The sequence below is a fragment of the Littorina saxatilis genome, linkage group LG9, assembly GCF_037325665.1.
Source record: "Littorina saxatilis isolate snail1 linkage group LG9, US_GU_Lsax_2.0, whole genome shotgun sequence".
Classification (NCBI taxonomy): Eukaryota; Metazoa; Mollusca; class Gastropoda; order Littorinimorpha; family Littorinidae; genus Littorina; species Littorina saxatilis.
Genome location: NC_090253.1, coordinates 22,475,199 through 22,496,398, shown reverse-complemented (window position 1 = coordinate 22,496,398; position 21,200 = coordinate 22,475,199). Strand labels below are relative to the sequence as shown.

Here is a 21,200-nt window from a genome sequence, read left to right as displayed (position 1 = left end):
AGATCCGACCAGAAGAGACCTCGGCAGGTGCTCGAGCTGATGGACCTTGTTCGCTGTGTTAAGATCGGACTGATGCATAAGAATGTGAAAATATGCATCCGTCAGATCGATTGAAGTCGCCCGACCTCACCACTCCCACCATCCATTGACTGTGTACACAGACCATCCAATGAGAAAGTGCAGGGAGGGGACCCCCGCCATCACCAAAGTGGAGGGCGGAGGGGGGGTGAGCTCGGGAGCACTTCATTGGGGGTAAGGCTTGCTGCTAGAGCTGCCCCTCCCCCTGCCTGACACTGATCTTTTCCTCGAAACTCGAGATCCAGTCAGAGACAGCCTATTGGCTGCCGGTTTAGCTTGGCCAGAGGCCTGAGCCTGCTTCTCCTGAGGAGGCTAGCTCTGCTTTAACCCTTGCAGAGAGAAGTCGGAGAACTGCTGATCTATGTTCAACTGGATCTCCTTTCTTCTGGTATCAAACACCAGATGTTCAAAAGAGATCCCTCTACCATGGGCAAAAGCTCTCAAGGTGTCTCTCTTAGTCTGCTCGGTAAACTGAGAATACGAGAGAAACACGTCCCTCCGACACATGACTGTATGAGCGTAGTGAAGGGAGGACAGCCTCATTTGCTCTTCATTCACCCTAGCAAGGGCTGACCAAAAGAGTGGAGATGTCATCAGCGTCCTGATCCACACTAAGTGTGAAAGGATTCAGTGACTCCGTGAGAGAGCGAGAGAGCGCTCTAATGATCATCTCCGAGATTGAGGCAAGTTCCAAAAGCTGACGTCCAAATTCCTCCGAAGCGACAAGGGTGTTGTATGTGAACACAACACCCAAGTCCCTCTAAAACCTGCTTCACCAGCAGGGGAAGAAGTTCCTGCGTTACCGGTAAAGGTGTACGCGGAAGAGCAAAGGACGACAACAAGTTCCGACCCGGCTTCGGCAAAGTGAACTTCTTATGACAAGATGGAACAAAAGTCGAAGCCTGTGTAGCCAAAGCCAGCCAAGGCTGAGCGTGTTCCGGAACTGAACCGTGATGAACGAGCAGCAGAACCGGAACACTGGGGATACCACTTCCGGGAGGAGATGGTCTAGCCAAAACCTGCGAAAGGTGGTACACACCGAAGGTGACTCTCGAACCGGAAGTAGGAATTCTCCTCCTTCGCGGAACGGAAGTCCGACATCGCCGACTGAGCAACCAAAGCGGAAGCAGCCGAAGCCGATGTACCCTCCGGAAAGTATCTGGAAGTAACCTCCGCAGCAGCTTCGAGAGCAGCCAAGAGCTTCGACGGAAATCCAGAACATGACCGGAAACCCGTCCACCCGGAAACCGTCCTGACTCAACCCCTACTGTATGAGGGTAAGAGTAAGAGGAGGTAACATCCGAAGCCACCAGAACTGAATAGGCAGTAGCCGCAACACCCAACAGGTGAAGTGACGACTGTCCCGGCCGAGGCTGAAAGCCTGAATGCCCGTAGGCCAGCCGCTGTTCCTCACTCACTCGAGAGGAAGCGTCAGGAAGAGGAACAGTGTATCCGGACAGAGCCGGAAACGCAACAGACAAAGCCGCACAATGCGGAAGCGAAGGTTGCGTGGACTGGGGCCGGAAGCCCGAACGCCCGTAGGCCAGTCCACGGTCAACTCCAGTCAAGACCGCAACGTGTACTTGCAATGGAGGACCTATGCTTCCTGTAAACGGAAGCGCAGTGCCGGAAACGGCTACCGCCCTTGCTCTGAAAACGCCAATCCCCACGACGAGGCAAAGGTGAGGTCAGAACAGAAGTGGACTGGGGCCGGAAGCCCGAGCGCCCGTAGGCCAGTCCACGGTCAACTCCAGTCAAGACCACTGCGGGTACATGAGATGGAGGACCTTCGCTTCCGGGAAAAGCCAGAAGCGCGACTACCGGAAACGGAAGCCGCCTTTGCTCTGAAACACCCGTGCACGCAATGTGAATTGGGGGAGTCAGAACAGAAGTTTGCCGGTTGTGATCCTGTACCAAAGAACTGTGTCCCAAAAGGGAGTATCCGGTAGCCTCACGAGGGCCGATGGACCAGTTCGACTTACCGCAGTGTCAACCACGGAGGCAGAAGACAAAGAAGCAAGGAGATCCTCCCCGGAAATCGTCGCCGACGGCCATCAACGACACCAAAAAGCGAGCGTCACCCTTTATGTGATTCGGAGTAAGAATATGTAATTTAATGGGAGTTTCAGCCCATGAACGAAGAAGAAGAAGAAGAGTTGACGTGAATGAATGTATGGTGTTGATCAAGGTATCACTATCAGAATGCAGTGTTGAACAACACAAACAATGTATGCCATGACTGTATTCATACCAAAAAAACCACTCTCTCTCTCTCTCTGTCTGGAGTGTGATAAACGTTTGTTTCAGAGTGGAAAACAACCATCTAAACCATAAAGTTGTTGGTATTTGCTTGTTTATGGTTTTACTGTCACACATGAAAACAATAATTTGACATATGTGACTGGTACATGCAGAAATAGACATAGGACACACACTGACACAGATGCAGACACACATAAACATTCACAAACATAGACATAAATAAAGACAGACACAGACACACCAAAATACACATTTTTAATTGAGTTAAACACTGAGACATCATTCTTGTGTACAATGTTACATAAATGTCTAGCTAATGTTCACACAGCCATTGCACGTTCATTGCAGTGCTGCGGGGGGTATCTACAGAATCTTACAAGGAATACTTCTCATGTGAAAAATGAGAACTTTACATTCACACAGAAACCACACACACACACACACACACACACACACACACACACACACACACACACACACACACACACACACACACACACACTCAAACAAAAGAAAGGGGGGAGGGGAACATTTTGATAACAATATTGGTTACATACATACCAGCATCGCGCCAATGACAGGAGCAGCCATGCCAATCACACCTGCAAACCAAAAGAAAAGCAACAGTTTCAACAACACTATTATAAATAATCTTTTATCTATCAAATTGTTTGTTACTTTTACAACCATTATAACAAAGTAACACTCTTTTTCATGTAGCGGGATGTGTATAAATCTTATCATTTTTTTGTTCTCTCCAATGAATCTGAACCCACCAAATGGAAGTTCTGATCTACACATACTGTAAAATGAAAATCTTGATTACAACAATAACTCCATTACATATCATTGTAAAGTAACGTATGAACCTTTAACAATGACTGGAAGGCATATACACTGGTTTCCCACAGACCAGACCACCATCTACCCCTGTATACTCTTCCTCGTAAATTCTTTCTACCATTTTTATTTTCGAAAACAGCCTTCATTGGATCTTACCCATAAGTCCCTTGAGACACGCATGGGGTATAAGATAGCGAATCTCGTCAGAGCGAGTGTGTTCCACGCTTTGAATGAAGGCCTCTTCCCACGCCAGAAGCTTCACCGCCCTGATGCCCTGAATCAGCTCGTTCACTTTCTTCACACGCTTGTCTGATTGAACCTGAAGGGCAGCAAACAAATAACTGTTACATGAGGAGGTGTCAAATGTGTTAGGGGGAGCCTATATACATCTGATATGTATGTTATAATAAGCAGAATATAGCACCTACTTTCTGAAGGAAACAGTGCTCTGGATACAACTTATGACACTGACAAACAGTGTGCTTCAACTCTCATTTGAGTCATTAGTATATCTATTATATTTTCAGTTAAAAAGGACTGTCCAAGCTGCAGAATTTCAAAAAGAAACTGAAACACTGACCCTTTCTTTTGAGACTAAAAATATTGAGACTATGAGACCTTAAAAGAAAGATAGTTGTATCATGCAAGTAAGTTTACAGGTTTTAATAAAGGGTTAATAAAATCTGATAAAAAAAAATTCTTAAAAGAGAAGCGATCTTGAAACATATGGTCTTAAAAGAAGTTGAAACTGTCCTCCAACACTTTTGCACATATTACTCAACCAAAATCGCTGTATTTTCTACTACAGTGGTACCTGTGATGTAGGGCCCCTCCGATGAAAGGATGCCTCCCGGGAGAAGACACCTTCTTTTGTCCATTTGTCTTCTTCTTCTTCTTCTGCGTTCGTGGGCTGAAACTCCCACGTACACTCATGTTTTTTGCACGAGTGGAATTTTACGTGTATGACCGTTTTTTACCCCGCCATTTAGGCAGCCATACGCCGTTTTCGGAGAAAGCATGCTGGGTATTTTCATGTTTCTATAACCCACCGAACTCTGACATGGATTACAGGATCTTTTTCGTGCGCACTTGGTCTTGTGCTTGCGTGTATACACGGGGGTGTTCGGACACCGAGGAGAGTCTGCACACAAAGTTGACTCTCAGAAATAAATCTCTCGCCGAACGTGGGGACGAACTCACGCTGACAGCGGCCAACTGGATACAAATCCAGCGCGCTACCGACTGAGCTACATCCCCGCCCCTGTCCATTTGTCTAATACACCTGTCACGACAGGCCCCCTGCAATGTAGGGACACCTTCGGCTCGTCCCCAAAGTGTCCTTTCATCACAGGTACCACTGTGTTAAGAAATAAACCTAAAATTCAAAGAACAACACTAACCAAGACTTTCTTTTGCATCTTGGACATGCAGACTCCCAGGAAGTACATGACAGGAGCGCAGACAACAACGAACAGCCCACCAATCACAGCGCTGATTCCCAACTTCCAGTACAGAATCCCCAGAGCGATGGTCACCTGAAAACAAGAAGGAATCTATTGTCAAAAGGGCACTGAATTGAATTATAGGCTCACAATCAAACATGGCAAGTAACAGCTGTCTGTCTGTATATCAGGCATGGGAATCGAAAAAAGTCAAAAAGGCTGAAAATATGTAAGTAATAGCAAAGTCGACGGTGCAAAGCGCCTAGGCTTACCAGGGGGGTCCGGGGAATTTTTTCTCTCCAAAGAACCCAAATGGTGCAATTTGGTGTCATCTGAGCTCCAAGTTTGCCATTAAATTCAGTTATTAGAACCATTTTTGTCTCCCCCATTTATTTTTTTGGCGGACACTTGCTTTTTCGGCGAAAAAAAAATAATTCAGCGAAAATTTGCCTTTCGGCGGACAATTCCTATGCCTGCAGGCTGTCTGTCATTCCATTCTAACATGGCAATTAACAGCTGTCTGTCTGTATAGCACTCTCCTCCTCAAAATATGCTTAAAATGAGTTCTCAATTACAATGCACAGCTGCAAAAGCAGAAAATGTCAGCGGAAAATGTCAGCGGGAAAACATCAGCACGAAGGAATGTGATGTTTCAAGAGGACCACAGTTCACACAAGTTAGAAAAGATACATCAGTGGCATGCCTCGCTAATAAAATCAAAAGCAAAAATAAGGATGCAAACATTGGACATACAAGCACGAAAATCTGTTTAATTGTTTTTGATGTTGTCATTATTTGTGCGTTTTCACACATTTCTTACGCTTTTTTGTGCAAGCAAAATCTTACAGTAAGAGGCCATAAACAGGTATGATAATCCATTCCCTGCTAACTCAAACACTCTAGCTCATCCACTAAGTTATCACAAAAATAAAAGTACCTGTACTGGAACTGCCCATATGTAATGAACGAAGAAGAAGAAGTACATGAGGAAAGTAGAGTCGACGGACATGTTGTTCATGATTTGCCCGACTGTAAGCTTCCCGTTGCTGAGTACTAGTGAAGACATCCTCAAGGATTTGCTGTACACCATTGCCTAGATGACAAAAAAATAAGACCAATGGTTATAGATATTAATCAACAAAGAAATCATCATTTGACTTTCTCATTGGCCAGCAGCAAATTGTATCATATGGTTTCATCTCCAAATGAACAACCATAATCAATAAGACAGACATACACTGATACAGACAGACAGAAACAGAAAGAAAGACATAGCACAAAAAAACAAGAGAAAGAGAAAGCTAGAGAGAGCAAGAAAAATAAATAGGAAGCAAGACAGTCACACAGAGAGAATGTCATATTTTCAAGGCTACAAGGCACTTTGTTAAATAAGGTGCAACACTATGCAACAACGATTGTGATGCCAAGGTCATGATAGCAGAAACTTGCATATCATTACAGAGGGAATGTAATGTTAATCGATGCGGGTACATGTGCACTCTTCTTTAGTCATACACAAGTTGGTACCAGTCAATAGGGTGCAGGGGTTGACTAACAAAATTGCACATAATAGTCCCAAAAGTAAGGTCACTTAACAGCTGAGGGATAAAATGATCCAAAACATCAAATACAACATTATCCCGTTTCAAACGTTCTCACCTGAATGGCAGAGCGAAGGCGAACCCCTTCGCGAATGACAAGAAAATGATGGTTCTGGAGAAACGTGTTCTGCAAAACTGATGCAAGAAACAACATCACCGAGAGAGTGTACCCATTCCAGAAAAACTGCTCCACCGTCACAGTAGGATGCGTCTGAAAAAAAAGAAAAGAAAGAAAGTTTCCCTGTGAGATTATAATTTATACACTATCTTAACATGACTCGGAGGAAAAAGAAGGTTAATACAGACTGAGAGAAAGAGAGAGAGAGAGAGAGGGTAAGACACAGACAAACACATACAAACAGAAAGATACGCACCTGCGCGCGCACGCACACACACACACATGCGCACACGCACACACACACACACACACACACACACACACACACACACACACACACACACACACTCACGACAGACACCCACACAGACAGAGAAACATTTGAACCTGTCTATACAGGACTGGGTGGTCGAGTGGTAACGCACTTGCGCTCGGAAGCGAGAGGTTGTGAGTTCGACCCTGGGTCAGGGCGTTAGCAGTTTTATCCCCCCTTTCCTAACCTAGGTGGTGGGTTCAAGTGCTAGTCTTTCGGATGAGACGAAAAACCGAGGTCCCTTCGTGTACACTACATTGGGGTGTGCACGTTAAAGATCCCACGATTGACAAAAGGGTCTTTCCTGGCAAAATTGTATAGGCACAGATAAAAATGTCCACCAAAATACCCGTGTGACTTGGAATAATAGGCCGTGAAACGTAGGATATGCGCCGAAATGGCTGCGATCTGCTGGCCGATGTGAATGCGTGATGTATTGTGTACAAAAATTCCATCTCACACGGCATAAATAAATCCCTGCGCCTTGAATCCGTATGTTGAAATATGCGCGCAATAACAAGCTGCATAAAATAAATAAACAAGCCATAGGATCGATTGTACTTAGTTATAACTGTACACAAAAAACCATGCCTTAACCTCCCCACCTCTACAGCCAGACACTGCCAATCTAAAAACACACATACGATGGACGCCCCCCCATTCAGACATCAACGAATCTGAGAAAATCAGGTCTGCGTGTATTCATGGCGATCAGATCAGGAAAATCAGGTCTTAAAAAGGAGGGAGTCTGAAAATAGGGGAAAATTTACAGACGTATTAGAACAGAAAATCTGAGCCAAAAAAGTATTAGAAGGTAGGGAGTCTTAAATTGAGGAGTCCTGAATTGGGGGTCTCAAACCCGGGGTTCCACTGTCCACAGACAGTACAGTGGGACCCCCCTTTTAAGACCCCCCCCCCCCCAATTTAAGACTCCCTCCTTTTCAAGACCTTGTTTTTTTCAGACTTTCTGTTCATGATCTCTGTAAAATGACCCCCATTTTAAGACTCCCTCCTTTTTAAGACCTTGTTTTTTTCAGACTTTCTGTTCATGATCTCTGTAAAATGACCCCCATTTTAAGACTCCCTCCTTTTCAAGACCTTGTTTTTTTCAGACTTTCTGTTCATGATCTCTGTAAAATGACCCCCATTTTAAGACTCCCTCCTTTTCAAGACCTTGTTTTTCTCAGACTTTCTGTTCATGATCTCTGTAAAATGACCCCCATTTTAAGACTCCCTCCTTTTCAAGACCTTGTTTTTTTCAGACTTTCTGTTCATGATCTCTGTAAAATGACCCCCATTTTAAGACTCCCTCCTGTTCAAGACCTTGTTTTTTTCAGACTTTCTGTTCATGATCTCTGTAAAATGACCCCCATTTTAAGACTCCCTCCTTTTTAAGACCTTGTTTTTTTCAGACTTTCTGTTCATGATCTCTGTAAAATGACCCCCATTTTAAGACTCCCTCCTTTTTAAGACCCAATTTTCTATTTTCTAAAAAAACAAGAAGGGCAAAGCCCATACGACTCACATGCTTGACCTAAACCTAGCAATGACATCATACACTAAGAACTGCTTTACACATTTTTCCTACCAAAATACATGTGACCTTGACCCAAGGTCAAGGTCATCCAAGGTCATGCAACACAAAGCTGTTAATTCAAGACATAGGAAGTACAATGGTGCTTATTGGCTCTTTCTACCATGAGATATGGTCACTTTTAGTGGTTCACTACCTTATTTTGGTCACATTTCATAAGGGTCAAAGAGACCTTGACCTTGATCATATGTGACCAAATTTGTCTCATGATGAAAGCATAACATGTGCCCCACATAATTTTTAAGTTTGAAACAGTTATCTTCCATAGTTCAGGGTCAAGGTCACTTCAAAATATGTATACAATCCAACTTTGAAGAGCTCCTGTGACCTTGACCTTGAAGCAAGGTAAACCAAACTGGTATCAAAAGATGGGGCTTACTTTGCCCTATATATCATATATAGGTGAGGTATTCAATCTCAAAAACTTCAGAGAAAATGTGAAAAATGTGAAAAATAGCTGTTTTTTAGACAACATTTATGGCCCCTGCGACCTTGACCTTGAAGCAAGGTCAAGATGCTATGTATGTTTTTTGGGGCCTTGTCATCATACACCATCTTGCCAAATTTGGTACAAATAGACTGAATAGTGTCCAAGAAATATCCAACGTTAAAGTTTTCCGGACGGCCGGACGGCCGGACGTCCGGACGGACGTCCGGACGGACGGACGGACGGACGGACGGACGACTCGGGTGAGTACATAGACTCACTTTTGCTTCGCATGTGAGTCAAAAAAGGGGGAGGGGTCTCTGTAAAATGACCCCCATTTTAAGACTCACTCCTTTTTAAGACCCAATTTTCTAAAAAAAAAAAAGGGGGGGGGTCTCTGTAAAATGACCCCCATTTTAAGACTCACTCCTTTTTAAGACCCAATTTTCTAAAAAAAAAAAAAAAAGGGGGGGGGGTCTCTGTAAAATGACCCCCATTTTAAGACACTCCTTTTTAAGACCAAATTTTCTAAAAAAAAAAAAAAAGGGGGGGGTCTCTGTAAAATGACCCCCATTTTAAGACTCACTCCTTTTTAAGACCCAATTTTCTAAAAAAAAAAAAAAAGGGGGGGGGGGGGTCTCTGTAAAATGACCCCCATTTTAAGACTCACTCCTTTTTAAGACCCAATTTTCTAAAAAAAAAAAAAAGGGGGGGGGGGGGTCTCTGTAAAATGACCCCCATTTTAAGACTCACTCCTTTTTAAGACCCAATTTTCTAAAAAAAAAAAAAAAAGGGGGGGGGGGGGGGGTTTCACTGTACCTCTCTTGCACTCCACAAATTCTTCACTTTCAAAATTCTCACCCTTTTGACAGTGAGGTTTGCAAATGACTCCTTCACATCATAAGCATAGTTGACAATGTTGGGAGGGGGTCTCCACTGTACACAGACAATACTTCTCCTCCACTCCACACATTCTTCACTTTCAAAATTCTCACCCTTTTGACAGTGTGGTTTGCAAATGACTCCTTCTCCTTCACATCATAAGCATAGTTGACGATGTGCTCAATACAGATGGGTCCAACAAACGCCAGCAAATCCCCAAGCAGACGATACAAAGCTGCAAGGAGCAGAAGTTTCCAGAATGCCTTGAGATAACTTTTGGTAAGCGAAGGGGCCCGTTTCTCCTGGATTGCCCGTGCCTGTCAAATTTAGGGAAAAGAACGGTCAAAGAACGAGCATTTCAAATAACTTAGAGAGAGGGAGTGGGGTGAGATGCAGAGAGAAAGAGAGGGGGAAGCAGGGAGAGAGAGAGAGAGAGAGAGAGAGAGAGAGAGAGAGAGAGAGAGAGAGAGAGAGAGAGAGAAGAGAGAGAGAGAGAGAGAGAGAGAGAGAGAGAGAGAGAGAGAGAGAGAGAGAGAGAGAGAGAAAGAGTGTGTCTGTGTGTGATGTGCATCCATGAGTGTATGTGTGTGTGTGTGTGTGAGTGTGTGTGTGTGTGTGTACATGCGTGCGTTTGCATGCATTATTGCATATCTTAGCATGTGCCAGTGATGTTCCGAGGCGTCGGTCATCGGTCATAGACCGATTTAGGTTGTAAAATGACCGATTGCAAACACCTCTGTCCCGTCAAATGTCCGATCCGATCGCGAAGTCAGCGGTCATTGTCCGATAGTATTACGTCTAGAGCGGTCACTGCAAGAAGAATCTGTACAAACGGAAGTATCAAACCCCGTTAAAACGAGTTCGAATCGGGGCCTACTTGAACTTCAATTTTCACTCTCGGTCGAACAATAACACAAGGGACGCAACTCTCGACCGAACAATATTACAAGAGCCACAACTCTCGCTACTTTTGACAGCGACACACTTCCGCCGCCACATTTCTGCAAAGATGCCGCCGAAGAAAAAGGTTTGCGTGGGAAAAGGGCAGACACTTTTTAGTGGCTTTGTTAAAAAAAGGACGACACGGACAGTCAAGTTGCAGACCGTTTTTACCCCGCCATGGAAGTTAAAGAAGGATAGAAAGCTGTTCAAGCTCACTGAAAATGATCACGTGTGACATTCTGAAGTGTGTGAAAGATCACTTGTCACTTATGACATTAATTCTGAAGCTGTGTGTGTGTGTGTGTGCGTGTGTGTGTGTGTGTGAAAGATCACTTATGACATTCTGAAGCATGAGTCTGTGTGTGTGAAAGTAACCCTACTGAACACTTGCATTTAAAATAATAAAATAAATTTGGAACTGTTCACTTTTTATTTGCCTTTATTCATATATATTCTGAGTCATCTAAAAAGGTTAGGTGCCATGATTGGTTCGCTTGATCTGAATGTCCTATTGTTTTTTTTTGTAGTCAGGACATGATGTCCTATTAGTTTTTTGATTCAGGACATTTTGTCCTGTTGCCCTCCAGTCCTAGGAACATCACTGATGTGCATAATTATGTTCAGAACAGCAATTGAATCATTGCTTGTATGAGCAAGTGCATGTTTTTTTCTAATAGACATACAGAGAGAGACAGACGTAGACAAACACACTTATACACAAAGCGCTGTCCTTTTACCTTTTCCTCTTCAAAAATCATCTGCAGTTTCTTGTAATGTTTGATGGCCCTTTCACTCTGCAAAATGAAAGCAAAGAAAGGATTGGTGCTCCAAGCTCAATGGAATTTTGCACTATCTGTTCCAGGCACAAAAACACATAGAACATTCACTATAACATCCCTACCTCCCCGCCACCACACAGGCACATTCACTCAGAACACAAACACACACACACACACAGACTGACACACAAAAACACATAGAACATTCACTATAACATGCCTACCTCCCCACCGCCACACAGGCACATTCACTCTGAACACAAACACACACACACACACACATACTGACACACAAAAACACACAGAACATTCACAATAACATGCCTACCTCCCCACCACCACACAGGCACATTCACTCTGAACACACACACACACAGACTGACACACAAAAACACATAGAACATTCACTATAACATCCCTACCTCCCCACCACCACACAGGCACATTCACTCTGAACACAAACACACACAGACTGACACACAAAAACACACAGAACATTCACAATAACATGCCTACCTCCCCACAGGCACATTCACTCTGAACACAAACACACACAGACTGACACACAAAAACACATAGAACATTCACTATAACATGCCTACCTCCCCACCACCACACAGGCACATTCACTCTGAACACAAACACACACAGACTGACACACAAAAACACACAGAACATTCACAATAACATGCCTACCTCCCCACAGGCACATTCACTCTGAACACAAACACACACAGACTGACACACAAAAACACATAGAACATTCACTATAACAATTAACATGCCTACCTCCCCACCACCACACAGGCACATTCACTCTGAACACAAACACACACACACACACACAGACTGACACACAAAAACACATAGAACATTCACTATAACATGCCTACCTCCCCACCCCCACACAGGCACATTCACTCTGAACACAAACACACACACACACACGCAGAGACTGACACACAAAAACACACAGAACATTCACAATAACATGCCTACCTCCCCACTGGCACATTCACTCTGAACACAAACACACACAGACTGACACACAAAAACACATAGAACATTCACTATAACATGCCTACCTCCCCACCACCACACAGGCACATTCACTCTGAACACAAACACACACACACACACACACACAGACTGACACACAAAAACACATGACATAGAACATTCACTATAACATGCCTACCTCCCCACCGCCACACAGGCACATTCACTCTGAACACAAACACACACACACACAGACTGACACACAAAAACACATAGAACATTCACTATAACATGCCTACCTCCCCACCACCACACAGGCACATTCACTCTGAACACAAACACACACACACACACACACACAGACTGACACACAAAAACACATAGAACATTCACTATAACATGCCTACCTCCCCACAGGCACATTCACTCTGAACACAGACACACACAGACTGACACACAAAAACACATAGAACATTCACTATAACATGCCTACCTCCCCACCACCACACAGGCACATTCACTCTGAACACAAACACACACACACACACACAGACTGACACACAAAAACACATAGAATATTCACTATAACATGCCTCCCTCCCCACCACCACACAGGCACATTCACTCTGAACACAAACACACACACACACAGACTGACACACAAAAACACATAGAACATTCACTATAACATGCCTACCTCCCCACCGCCACACAGGCACATTCACTCTGAACACAAACACACAGACTGACACGCAAAAACACACAGACACACATTGTCACACAAAAACATACAGATTCACACACACACACACACACACAGAGAAAACAAACAGATTGACACACAAGCACACACACACACACACATGCATACACACAAACAATACATACAGATACACAGAAACAAGTAACATCTGTATATATATATATTTATTGTGGAATGTGTGTGCACTAAAACTCAGTGAATCATTAACAAAATGTAATTATGTGCTGATCGATTATGTACAAAATGGAAAAAGGAATCTTAACAAGAGTCTAGTAAGTACATTCAAGTTTATGATATATATATATGTGGTTGTGCACAGTATTGGGCCAAATATCAGGGACATAAGCACTCAATTTTAAAAGTGCTTAAATATGCTTTTAACATGTTTTTATGTAGGAGACATATGGCTCTAATAACAAAATAAGCAAAACGAACATTTTGTGTACCGGATTTTACATAATCATAGATGTTAATAGAGGTACCTTTGAAATATGATGTAAGTAACGCACTTTTCATTGCTGTCCTAGCAGGCAAGTTTTTAAAACTACAAAACTGTAATTGTGCATGATAAATAAGTACTCAAATGTCAAAGGAACCGAGTCTTTACTTCATCTTCAGACATTAAAATTAAGGTTATATTGGAGGCATTGAAGGTGGACACCGTTACTTACGTCATTCTGTATCAAAAAAGTTTACTATGTAACTGCCTTCAGAGTGTATTGATCGATTTTTTGAATGTTTCTGATATTAATAGACCCCTTAGTAATGTGCAAATAAAAATGTGATTAAAATCTGCAAGAAGTCCTTCTGAAACAAGTGAGTGACGTAAGTAACGGAGACACCAAAGAGACTTGACTTATTCCTGTAGACTCCCTGTGGAGCATAGGGCCGCAGACACCAAAGAGAAGTTATCCAAAATTAATGACTTTTTTTTTGTAGTTTTTGTGTCAATTGCAGTTCTATTTCATCAAAAAACAGTGTTTATTCACTCAGACATGGGAAATATACTTCAATGATACCATGTAAATGTTTTGATAGATACTGGTTAAAAATTAATGTGTTAATAAACAATATGTCAGTGTTATGAATGTCATGAGAACATGAAAACAGAAGGTTCCTATCAATCATGACAGCAAAGATGAACATTGATTGACAAAGTGTTAAATAATTCAGTAAAAAAAATGCTTGAGATCAAAATACAATACCTCCTTAAAGTGCATCCAGATTTTGATGACGTTCGTAACATCGGACATGCTGCCATTTTCCTTTCTCGGCAAAGCAAAGTGAAACTACGTGGGTTTGAATGCACTAATGCATCATATTTTTGAAAGATCAGTACTTCAATTAAATAAAATATGTATTCTTTATCAATAAAAGTGTAAAACTATACCTGTTTTTGGCGTTTGGACACCTTGAGCGTCGGAGAGAAGCAAACATTGCCTCACATATGTATTCCGTCCGTAACATGAAAAAAATGGCGGACACCACACTGTTTTCGGTTAATTTCAACCAATCAGAAGCTTTCTCGCTATTCAGTGCTGAATATAAGCTTTACTTTGTCGATTTCCGTTCGTTTCAACTGAAGTCGTCTGCTCCAAGTGCAAGGTATCTTGAGAGCAGCGGAACATTGTGTTCATAACCATCAGACACCAAATCACTTTTTCGACCTTTCATCCCCTTAAAGGCATATGTACGCGCTCCCGTGTTTACAAAGTGTAGTTTGCCCATAATCGATGTCAAACGCACCATAAGACCATGTAATGACGATATGTCGCCATGCGCGGACCATATACATGCATTACAGCTTGTTTTAGAGTCTCAAAAACTTTGGATGTAAACAAAGACGCGGAGTTATTTCCCTTGCGTCAACGCTACCTCTGTTGGCAAATCTATAAATAGGACGATCCAGATCAAAATGAAAATTAACATATCTCAACATTGAAGGGGTCCTAGACCACAATATTTTGCAGGGAACTTAATTTAGCATGTCTCCAGCTGTTGGTAAAGCAATTAGCGTGTATAGTCATCGAGTACATATGGCTTTAAGCGCGAAGGTTTCGAATCATAACTTACTATGGTTGATTTAATTTGAAGATTTGGCCTGTTGTAATTACTTTGTATATACTTGCGAAGCCTTGATAAGAATACAATCACTGGGCGAGGGAAAACGGAACTCGAAAGTGGACACGGCTAGTGACGAACATCATGCAATTTTCAGCATCACGTCACACGCTTTTGCCCGTGAAACAAAATGGAACACCTTCTTTTATGAATGAAAACACTCTTTGTTTTTAGCTTTAACTTATTTTCAGTTCTTATTTGACATCGGCAGCCTTGCAATCAGGCTTTGAAATGTGTTACCCTCGTGTGTCCTCTTTTCAGTCGGGATTTTGACAGGATTCGACAACAACAACAAATTATATAAAATAAGTCATTAACTTTTTTTTATCAATATGGGTATGAAAATGTAGCTAAATAAACAGAGAACAAGATGCAGTATGAAAACTTTGGTTTTTATTGATACATTTCTAGCTAGTTTTGCTAGAATCATGAGTAGGTAATTTTACAGTAGTTTGGCCCAATACCGTGCGCAACCACATACATATTCCAACCTTTGGCAGTTCTCCCAAATCGCTGAGAGTCAACGGTCGCTTGTAGCCCAGAACAAGAACGTCGGTTATCCACCAGTACACTGCTTTAGAGAGGAGGTTGACATAGGACTGGATGTACTTTGTCTGTTCTAGGTCCTTGGGTGGTTTCAGACGACAACTTCTTGAAAAGAAGGCATATTTCTGCAAGAGATGGGTCAGCTTAAAAAAAATACATGTACATATAACTCTCCGTGAGTGAGTTTGTTGAGGATGTATGGTAAAGAGTTAAGATTCCCAGAAATTACCACTGTCATTTATAATTGTATAATTAAACTCAATGTCAATAAACAAATACCCACACACCCCCCACACACAACCCTTCCCATCAAGAGTCCAAGTATTCTTCCGAGAATACTTATCTTGGGCTATCTTGGACAAGAAGAAGTAGCAGACAGGCAGCTGCCTCATAACTTTTTCCTCGGGTGTATCTCTCTTTAAATATATGTTACACAAGTTAAATGCCAACATGCAAATATCACACAACTTTTACAATTACAGAAACAGTAAGTCAAACAGACACATGCATGCGAAAACACACACACCCAGATACACACACACACACACCCTCTCACCCCTTTCACAATCCCCTCCCACCTCCACACACACCCATCCTACCCGAATTATAGCCACCCTTCTGCCTACATTGCCCCCACACATTCCAATTTTTACTATCATCTCACCTGCAGTCTTAACAGGTTGAGCTCCACGATGAAGAGAGCAATGTAAAGGGCGATGACCACCCAAGCCAGCCACATCTTGAGGTGCAGCCAGGTGATGTCGTTCTTGTACATGGAGAACACCTTCAGGAACTTGAGGCTGAAGGACGTAGGCCAGTAGAACAGCAACGCCAGAAGAAACTTTGGAGAGTTCCAGATCTCCACCTTGTGGTAGTAGATGATCCCGACCAAGGAGCCAAGAAAGGCCAAGCACTGTGGGACAAAGGCGTGGTAGTTGGTGGTGTCGGGGTCGTTGGCGTCCGAAATGAAACCCTCAGCGACTTCGATGATGAGAATTGTCAGCAGCATGAGGTTGAGGATCCACCGGAAGTTGTGGCCCTGGTATGATCAATATATTTGATGAATGTATTGTAAAGATGAAGTACAAGTTTACAACTCAAGTGTCAGTTGTTGGAGCTAGCTCTAGAAATCATGAACAACAAATTTAGTCCATCCTTGTTATGGTTTTCAACTTTTTTGAGCTGATGGTAACAACTGAACCCCTGCCAAGGCCACACACAAAAAATAGTCTGTTTACAGTATCCCAACCGATTCTATTTTTTTGCGCGACCCTAGACTTTTTTTGGCATTTGGGGGGAGAAAAAAAGAAGAAAAAAATCTTTGTTTTTTGGCAAAATAACTTAAAAATATGGTTTTTGGGAAAAAATTAAATAAACAAAATTAAAAACAAAATCCCGACCTACCGACCCTATTTTTTGGGCCTATGTTACCGTAAACAGACTTTTTTTTATGCCCTAGTCCTCCCCCCCCCCCCCCCAAGAAAATTACACCCGATATGGTTTTCTATATATATATATTCTGTGACAAAGAAACGAAAAAAGACAACAACATTTTTAATCTCACTGCATGTAAACGAGTATAAGCTATATAACTATTGACAGAGAGAACTCTTTCCAAAGCAAAGTAGGGGATGCTGACATTACTACTACTACTTTCACATGGTACAGTCTCACATCACTCCTTACTGTTCCTATCAACATGGACACATCCCTAAATCTGGTTAAAAAAAAAAAGTTTAAAAAAAAACTTGATTCAAATACATGCATGAGGTCGCCACAGTGCCGCCTCAACTTTGCAAATAGGCAAAAAATATGTCATCAAAGATTCAAACACTTTAAACCCCCAAAATGTGAAGAAAAACGTCATGAATGATCTGGAATAATTCACATGTAAAATCAAATGTATACATCTGTCTAGTAGTTTTCTGGGAATTGCACTGCATGTACCATCCTGAACTCAGGTCAAAATGAGTTCGGCTCATTCTCTCCCTGACCGGACGCTACAGTCCTACGCGAATCTATCAAAACAAAAATACAGAGTTATCTCCCATATGGTTTTCGCGAGCACTGATCTAAATTTGAGATCAGTGTTCGCGAGACGAAAATGATTGCAGATTGGCCAACTTCGACAGTGATCTCCGCTCTGTTCTTCACAGTTACGATAAAGACATCGTTCTAAGGTCAAAACAAGTCGAAATTTTGGGACTGCTGCCGGAAGGAGACCGTAATATATGGTTTCATCACTGTCAACTGGTTACAGAAAAAATCGTCTGCTCCAGTTAGCGCCGAAACCAAACGGTTGATTATCACGTGACACTTTTGCCATATTTAGAGTTGTTTGCACAGTAAATACAGCCGCGAAAAATAGCTCGCTTGAAACTGTCTTACATATCAATTCCTAAAGTTGTAATTAAAAAATTATAAAACACCATGAAAAATCATTATCGACGATCGCGAATCTGCTTATATATCAATAATACATTACAAAAAGCTCTAAATATATGTAAAAAAAAATCAGTTTCCTTACCAGACAAGGAAACTCAAGGCATCCTGTCAGGGAGAGAATGAGCCGAACTCATTTTGACCGGAGTTCAGGATGAGCATGTACATGCACACACATACCCTCTCCATTCCCAGTCTAGCTACCACAACACATTTAGTCAAATATTAACAGCTATTGTGTTTTCAGCGTAGCAATAGGGTCCGATATTTAGACGAGACAAGTTACTACAATGCCGACGAGTCGAAGACGAGTCGCATTATACTTGTTCGAGTCTAAATATCGGACCCTATTGCTACGCTGAAAATACAATAGCGATTATAAAGCTGTTCTGACCTTGATTTGTTGTTCCAAACTTACAAAATGACAGTTTTTGCGTCGATGCGTTGATCTCAGGTTTTGATAGCAGACGCCGTTTCTTATGCGCATTAGTTTTGCGCAGGCGCCACACTGACTTGGGAAAAAAACCTCGATTTGACAACACAGCTGTTAAACAGCTTTTTATTAGTTCATTCGTATACAACAAAAAGAAGTTTGAGTTTTTTTTAATTTTGAACAAGACTACTAATGAAGAAGACCAAAACACAACATCAACGGAAAACTAGAAACAACTGAAGAACTAGGATGCAACAAGGGGAGGAGAAGAGAACAGCTAATCCGTACAACGCGAGCAGACGGCAGCGAAGTTTTCAGTTTGGGTGAATGGCATTTATACTTGTCTCGTCATGAAGCGAATTTTTCAACCTCAGTTATAAACGACTACATGAATGTTAGTGCCATGGGTTGTACATCAATACTTCAGAGGGGAAGTGGGGTATTTAGTGTGGAGTTACGAGATAAGAAAAGCCGAATGCGAAAGTTTGTGTCAGTCGGCAACCGAGCTCACACAGGCACACAAAAACGGCTGTTCCGTTTTACTCTCCTGTTTGTACTACATCTTTCGACTTTGGGCATGTTGTGGTGTTTTGGGACAGAAAATAATTGGTTTAGTCCTGTTTCATCGGGAAGTTAGCAGAAAAGGGTATGCTATCGACATTTGTAAAGCTGAAAAACATTCCCGAGAAGAATTTCAAGTTGTCAGTGTAGGCCTATGCTGTTGTCGATTAAACCGGAATCATGCGTCTTTGTTATTGCCAATATGCTTTTGGATATTGGCAAAAATGGCCGACTTCCATAGCATTATGCTTTGATGATCGGAAGAGACCATCCAATCACAGCCCCCGAATTCCCCCACGTTTCCATCAGAATAGCTATATTGGCTTATGTACAACAGACCTACCTGAAAATGCACCCAGGTCTTTGCCTTGAGTTTGCCCATGATAGAATGGTTCCACACTGTGACAATGAAGATGCCGATGAGAGACAGCGTCGCATGGGGAATGATGTTGAGCACGTCCACAAAACACTCGTTCTGAAGCACGCCCTCCTTGACGCTCATGGCATCCGACCTCGAGCCACAGAAAGCCATTTTGTCTGCTTGTAACCTTACACCTGGCTTTCCAGCAACACAAAGCTACACACTGCCAGTCAGGTCATTTGAGCATGAAGAAGTCAACTGCCATTTGACGACAGTATTTGAAGAAACACACTTTATCATACAGTTTATGTTATAATGTTACACTGCTAAAGAAATAGGCTGCGCGGAGTGATGTGCTGAGCATGATCATGGCGAACATCTTGCCACAAGTGGGTGTACATTAAAACATGCTTCACTGGTACCTCAGTGTTGTAACAGGTGTCCTTGGTTGTTGTTGAACTTTGTTGTTATGTTACACTGCTAAGGCCTACAAAAAAAATAGGTGTGGTTACGGTAACCCGACCTACCCTATTTTTAGGGGCCGACCCTATAACTTTTTATTACATTTGTTAAAAAATTTTTTTTTTTTAAAAACGAGTGCAGAAAACGCAATGAAAGCGAAAGCGCTCGAGTCGCACACTTATTTCCCTGTCAAGTAGGTTTAATTTGTACACATAAAAAAAAAAGTTTAAAAAAAAAAGTGATTGCCTACCTTCCTACCGTATTTTTTTTGGCTATGTTACCTTAACCACACCTATTTTTTGGGGGGCCTAATGTTACACTGCTAAAGGAAGAGGCTGCGGAATGATGTGCTCAACGTGATCATGACGAACATCTTGCCACAAGTGGGGGTACATTACAACATATTTCACTGATACCAGTGTTGCAACAGCTGTCCTTAGTTGTTGTTGTTCTCTGTTTGTTTCTTTTTTAAATTCCCCAGGTGACAGCAAAACACACAGGTAACCTGATGAAACACAAAGTTAACAAAAGTAATCATATCAATTAGGAATACCTCCAGTATAATTTTCCAACCCCAAAAGCAATATTTTCTTGAATGATTATTCCTGATGCCTTCTTTAGTTTAGTCCCTGGGGGCAGCTATAGTAGGCCGTGAAGCCCATAAATGTCCCATCAATATTGTTCAACATTTTGTTTTATTTGGATCAGCATAACTTATTCAGGATATATAGTTTGTATTCAATTCATTCGTCAAAATCAAATTTAATTTTTAAAATGTGGATATCTTCATCCAACCGATTCTTCATTTCTTGTAGAAATTTTACGCTTTTAATTGTGTTTTTTTTACAGATGGTGCAAGTGCATTCCAAATAGGTGCAGTTCCAAGGACCGGATTAAATTTCCACTTAAATGTGTTGACAAGCCCCTATCACATTCAATGTAAGAAACTTCAAACAGTTTCCTTACTGAGAAACTGCATGTACATTGAGAGTAGAAGATGCACTGTAGTGTATGTGCACAAAATACTCAGGTGACACAAGTTTGTCATAGTAAAAAATCCACCTCCCACACATTGCAAACCTTTAAATGATTTGTAACTTGTAAGAGGCTACTTACTAAGAGGACATGCACTGTTGCGGCAGATTGCAGGTCCTTATTGTTCAACTCTATGAACAGACTACTCTAGTACTACTAGTCTGATACTGATACTGATAGCAGTCCTAGAAGGTCG

At 42.1% G+C, this 21,200-nt stretch overlaps 1 protein-coding gene across 1 annotated transcript in view; it reads right to left on the bottom strand.

Moving 5' to 3' along the window:
• The window catches only part of LOC138975607 (ATP-binding cassette sub-family C member 9-like), a 65,919-nt gene extending 45,087 nt beyond the window's left edge, over positions 1-20,832 (bottom strand). Inside the window, exons 1-10 of the mRNA XM_070348330.1 lie at positions 19,490-20,832; positions 16,375-16,749; positions 15,656-15,835; positions 11,240-11,296; positions 9,674-9,877; positions 6,285-6,437; positions 5,563-5,718; positions 4,584-4,718; positions 3,340-3,502; positions 2,902-2,942 (exon numbers count right to left, since the gene is read on the bottom strand). Coding sequence (XP_070204431.1) covers positions 2,902-2,942; positions 3,340-3,502; positions 4,584-4,718; positions 5,563-5,718; positions 6,285-6,437; positions 9,674-9,877; positions 11,240-11,296; positions 15,656-15,835; positions 16,375-16,749; positions 19,490-19,678 — 1,653 coding nt within the window. The 5' untranslated portion in view covers positions 19,679-20,832. The remainder of the gene's footprint in view (positions 1-2,901; positions 2,943-3,339; positions 3,503-4,583; positions 4,719-5,562; positions 5,719-6,284; positions 6,438-9,673; positions 9,878-11,239; positions 11,297-15,655; positions 15,836-16,374; positions 16,750-19,489) is intronic.
• Between the last annotated feature and the right edge of the window lie 368 nt (positions 20,833-21,200).